Raw genomic sequence first — 6000 nt, 5'->3', positions numbered from 1 at the left:
GTTGTCCCAGGTTCTGCTGTAGTCTCAGTGGACTCCGTTGTCTCAGGTTCTGCTGTAGTCTCAGTGGACTCCGTTGTCTCAGGTTCTGCTGTAGTCTCAGTGGACTCCGTTGTCTCAGGTTCTGCTGTAGTCTCAGTGGACTCCGTTGTCTCAGGTTCTGCTGTAGTCTCAGTGGACTCCGTTGTCTCAGGTTCTGCTGTAGTCTCAGTGGACTCCGTTGTCTCAGGTTCTGCTGTAGTTTCAGTACACTAGTCTGTCTCGGTTGTACTTTGGTTCTGCTAGGCTCAATCCTCTCAAGGTCCTACTCTGGCTTCAATATGTCCAAATTTATTTAAGTTCCCTCAGGTTCTGCAGTAGGTTTGCTAGTTCCAGCTGTCTCCTCTGTGTTCGTATCTACCTCAGCGTCCACCGTCCCCGACCTTGACCCTGCACACACACACCAGGCACGACACACGGTACATTCCCCTGTTCTCTCTGGTGTGCAGTCTCACCACCCTCTATTGATTCTTTACTCGTTTCTCTCGTCTCCTGACACTTTCCACAGTTCTGTTATTTTCACCTCTTCCCACAGACTGCTGCGTCTCCTCGACCCCAGCGTTGTTCATCTCGTCTCTGGATGAGACGTTGCCCGGCCCGCGTGTCTCTTATGCCCCACATCCCCCGCTCAAACCACCGCAAATTCCCCAGGGTCACATAAATCATGCAAGACGTTCCTTCCTACGATACGTCTAATTCCGGATCGCTGTCGAGCCAGGCCTCGGAGTGAGAGCGCCGCCATACCCCCCTTCCACAGACTCCGCCTTCACACTGCCCGACTCCGCCATTCGGCTACACAAACCTGATCAGATCATTGAGACTGAAACTAAAATATACCCATATTTAACTTGATTAAGGCGATGATCCGACGGGTTTTTAAAATCGACTACAAATTAAAATCTGTTGTTGTTGTTACCCCATGTGTGTTTATAGAAGTTGGTAAGGACCAGAAAATTGGTAAATAAAAACACAGAATTGAAGGAGGGTGTACTTTCTTTTCCCACATGACTGTGTGTATTTATTTATTTTGATTTTATATTTTATATATATATATATATATATATATATATATATATATATATATATATACATATATATACACACACACACACACACACATATACATATATACGTATATATATATATATATATATATATATATATATATATATATATATATATATATATATATATATAGAGAGAGAGAGAGAGAGAGCACCTGTAGTGGATGAGGCGGGTAGTTGAGCCACACTTCCCTCATGTCCTGTAACACACACACACACACACACACACACACACACACACACACGAGTATAGCAACCTGTCTATCTGTTTCCCCCTGTACTCACGACAGTCTCCATACTCGTATACTTATATGTGTACTTGGCTACTTGATTATTTACAAGGACTGAACTGGATGTTGTCCCAAGGAAGAAATGAACACACACACACACACACACACACACACACACACACACACACACACACACACACACACCTCACTGTTGAACAGCAGCCTGCCAAACAGTTGCTTGGCCTCTTCTAACCCACCTTCCAGATACACAGCACCTGCAGAGAGAGAGAGAGAGAGAGAGAGAGAGAGAGAGAGAGAGAGAGAGAGATGGAAATCACAAAGACAATGATGAAGAATGAATGAGAGACAAGAATGTCTCAGAGCACACACACACACACACACACACACACACGGATTATGTAAACGAGGATGTTCAGTGTAAAACATGAATAATAATCCTCTCCTGAGGTGAATCTACATTAACACACACACACCTTAAAGTGAAGTGAGGGAAGGAGAAGAAAAAGGAGAGAAAGTGAATATCCTCCACTGCACATTGTTAAAAACAAAACAAAACAAAAAAAAAACCCCAGAAATCCTCAGCGAGTCAGAGATAATCCCATCTCTCCTCGGCTTTAACCCCAAATCCCCTCCATCTGCTCGTGCTAATCAGAAAAATCAGCTTCATCATGGAAATTAGCGCGACTCGAGAAAAAGAAGAAAAAAAAAACCCAGCCTCTTTCGTTCCGTTTGTTCATTATCGAGGATCAGGAGTAAATAAAACCTAAACAAAATTAACACGCCAGAACGAAGGAGGAGGAACAGAGCCGTCGAAACGGCAAAAAAAAAAAAAAAAAAAAAAGCCAGAAGCAAATAGGTGAAAAAGTTAACAAGCACAAAGTAAAGAAGCTAAAAAAAAAGAGAGAAAAAAGAAAAGAATAAGCTGAAGAGAGAGTAAGAAGCTCAGAAGCTGAAAAAACAAACAAGCGAATATGAAATAAAAAGCCGAGTTCAGCGGAGGGGGAAGTGACACGGCATGAATAACACCTAAAGAAGTTAAGCAGCTATAAAAAGTAAGGACGCTACACGAGGAAAAGTTCAAGCATTTTAAGAAGGAAACCATAACTTGCAGTGCCTCCGGAAAGTATTCCCCCCCCCCCCCCCCCCCCCAGTGATTATGCCTCTTTTCGCTGGTGATGCAACATAAAATTTCAGTTTATTAGAGTCGGGAGATTTATCCGCACCTTCTGAAGGGACTCTCTACAGAAAGAAGTGATAAACTGTTTAAAAACAAACCAAAACAAACCCCAAACTGGGCTTAATTAATAAGTATTCACCCCCTTCCCCGTTCTTATAGCAACCTAAATTAGGACTAGTATTTAATTCACTCGAGCCCTCACGTTCAAGATGTTAAACGAGGTACGCGTGTGCAGGTGCCTGCTTCGATAAACAGCTAAAAGAGCAGATCAGATTAGATCTTGCTATGATGGAGACCGAGGAACCGCCAAGGAACGTGAAGCCGATCTGGAGACGGTTAAAAAAAAAAAAAAAAAAAGATCCGCTTTGAACCTTGTCAGGAGCACTGTGATATCCCTGATAACAACGTGAGGGGGGAAATAAAGTACTAGACAACCCACATACTACCAAAAAGAGTGCTCGGGTAAGTAGCACAGCTCTCAGAGAAGAGCCCGAGAGTCCAGCGACACCGCTGAAGGAGTTACAGCGCTCACTGGCTGAGCTCAGCAATATTATCAGCTCTTCACAGATCTAGAATACACCTAGATAGCACCGTTAAAGCACGGTGGTGGTGGTGGCATCATGGTCAAGGCTTGCTTGTTCAGCACGAGGAACTGGAGATCTTGCTGAACATCAAAGGCAACATGGATGGAACCAAATACAAGCAAACTGTTGAGGAGAACCTGCTCCAGTCAGCCAGACATCTCTGAAAAAATATATATATATATATATATATACGCGTCCCAACAGGACGACGCGTCAGACCACGGCTCCAAAACTACAAAAGGGTGTGGACTGAAACGTCCGAACCGATAACCGCTGCCCGATCACGTTCTCCGGCTAATTTGGGGAAGTTGGAGAAAAGCTGCGTGGAGGAACGGAACATTTCCCAACATTCCTTGCTAGATTATGAATTTCTTTAACGTTTGAAGTTTCTTAGCAGCCACGTTTCTTCACGTTTTGGATAAATCTTTTTCCACATAATGAATTTTCAGTATTTCTTAGTCCCCCCCCCCCACCCCCCACCCCCCCACCAACATTTTTAATTAAAACCTCTTTTTAATATTTCTTAGACGCGTAAATGTATTTCTGCTAATGCGTCTTTCCGTATCTCCACCTCATGGAGATCTGCTGAAGGCTTTGATAAAACATGAAAGATGTCTCAGAGGTGCACGGCACACGAGAGAGCGATGGCAGGAGTGTGAGAGATGGTGAAGAGCAAAGTCAGCGAGTGTGTGATGGAATTTTTTTTTTTTTAAAAAGCGCTGACGGTGCCTGTGACCGACTCATTAAAGCCACGTGGCCTTCACCAAAAAAAAAAAAAAAAAAAAAATCATAAAACTGAGGCATTCTATGTGCTATTTGTCTCCTGGGGTACATTCTGACTTTGTGGTGCTGCTTATTAATTTCGGTATGATGGATTAGTGGCAGTGCAGTGACGCTTAACGTTACTCTGCTAGCTAGGCCTTCCGTAGACTCCTAGAGACTCCTGTGTAAGTCCTACAGACGCGCTCTAAACCCATAGAGGTCCGTATTTACTTCATATAACTTCTACCATGTACTGAGGGACACTCCAAGACACACACACACACACACACTCTCATAATCACCCATACAATCCCACATCCTCCTACACAATCCCGCAGATTCCGATGTGATCTCAATTCTAGAGCGTTCCAGGTGGGAAGTGGTAGCTCAGTGGTTAGGACACTGGACTCCTGATCGGAAGGTCACGAGGTCAAATCCCAGCACTGCCAAGCTGCCAGTGCTGGGCCCTTGAGCAAGTCCCTTAACCCTCAGCTGCTCAGGTGTATGAAAAAACGAGGAGATGATAACTGTAAGTCTCTCAGGATGAGAGCGTCTGCCAGATGCCGTAAGTGTAATCCCACTGACTCCCGTTTTCAGCTCTGATTATTGTTGGACCTTTTTATTCCTCTCCTTTTTTTTTTTGCTTGGAACTTGCTGCGTCAGCTCCTTTTTTCCTTCTGCCTGGCTCTGTCGTCAGTCACATTCCTCCCTAAACATCCTCATTCCTTCGCTGACAGCAGCAGAGAAAGACGAGGGGAACAGACGGGGAGAGACGGAGTCCGTCCATCACCGCGACATCCCGTCTATTTCATCCCTCCTCAGCGTTTTTTGCAGAGACGAACACGGATGGTAATTATATGCTCCGATTCAGACGTGACCTCATTTCCTGTCAAAACGACATCCCTGTTCTAAAACAGACATGACTGTTAAACTGTCTATCTGTCTCCATGTCTGTCTATCTTTATTCCCTCCCGATTTCCCTGCCTGTGTGCGCTCAGTATCCGCGTTTCATACCGCAGTTCCCCTGACGACGTCCGTCTGTCCATACATCCTGTCTGTCCGTTACTATACATTTACCTATTCATCTGTCGGCCTTTCTACCCGTCTGTCTGTCCGTCCTTCCGTCCGTCTTTCTACCCATCCGTCCGACTGTGCGTCTTCCTACCTGTCCGTCCGTCTTTCTACCCGTCCGTCAGTCAGTCTGTCCATCCATCAGTCAGTCCGTCCGTCCTTCTACCCGTCCGTCCCCGTCCGTCCATCTGTCTACCCGTCCATCTATCCGTCTTTCTACCCATCTGTCCCAGTCTGTCCGTCTTCCTACACGTCCGTCCCCGTCCGTCCATCTGTCTACCCGTCCGTCTATCCGTCTTCCTACCCGTCTGTCTACCTACCCGTCCGTCCCGTCTGTCTGTCTTTCTACATGTCCGTCCGTCTTTCTACCTGTCCATCCGTCCGTCTACCCATCCGTCTTTCTACACGTCCGTCCATCTTTCTACCTGTCTATCCGTCAGTCTTTCTACCTGTCTATCCGTCAGTCTTTCTACCCGTCCGTCCCCGTCCGTCCATCTGTCTACCCGTCCGTCTATCCGTCTTTCTACCCATCTGTCCCAGTCTGTCCGTCTTCCTACCCGTCCGTTTTCCTACACGTCCGTCCCCGTCCGTCCATCTGTCTACCTGTCCGTCTATCCGTCTTCCTACCCGTCTGTCTTCCTACCCGTCCGTCCCGTCTGTCTGTCTTTCTACATGTCCGTCCGTCTTTCTACCCGTCCATCCGTCTGTCTACCCATCCGTCTTTCTACACGTCCGTCCGTCCGTCTTTCTACCTGTCTATCCGTCCGTCTTTCTACCTGTCTATCCGTCCGTCTTTCTACCTGTCTATCCGTCCGTCTTTCTACCTGTCTATCCGTCCGTCTTTCTACCGGTCTATCCGTCCGTCTTTCTACCTGTCTGTCTGTGTTGTGTCGGTCATGCATGTCCCCCCTGAACGAGCGGTTACTATAGAAACAATAACATATCAGACCGAGCTGTGCTGCCGTTAGAGCTGCTTCTGACCAATCACAATCCAGAACTCAGTGGCGCCGTGGTGTCAATTAATACAAATAAATCCGTGATCTAATAACCTACCT

General features: G+C 46.1%; 1 protein-coding gene across 4 annotated transcripts in view; it reads right to left on the bottom strand.

Moving 5' to 3' along the window:
* The window catches only part of drosha (drosha ribonuclease III), a 39605-nt gene that overhangs the window by 15029 nt on the left and 18576 nt on the right, over positions 1–6000 (bottom strand). For all 4 annotated transcript variants that reach the window (XM_053639847.1, XM_053639846.1, XM_053639848.1 and 1 more), the window contains exons 22-23: positions 1535–1605; positions 1256–1300 (exon numbers count right to left, since the gene is read on the bottom strand). In XM_053639847.1, coding sequence (XP_053495822.1) covers positions 1256–1300; positions 1535–1605 — 116 coding nt within the window. The remainder of the gene's footprint in view (positions 1–1255; positions 1301–1534; positions 1606–6000) is intronic.

The sequence above is a fragment of the Ictalurus furcatus genome, chromosome 13 (assembly GCF_023375685.1).
Source record: "Ictalurus furcatus strain D&B chromosome 13, Billie_1.0, whole genome shotgun sequence".
Lineage (NCBI taxonomy): Eukaryota > Metazoa > Chordata > Actinopteri > Siluriformes > Ictaluridae > Ictalurus > Ictalurus furcatus.
This window is presented reverse-complemented; position numbering and strand designations above follow the sequence as displayed.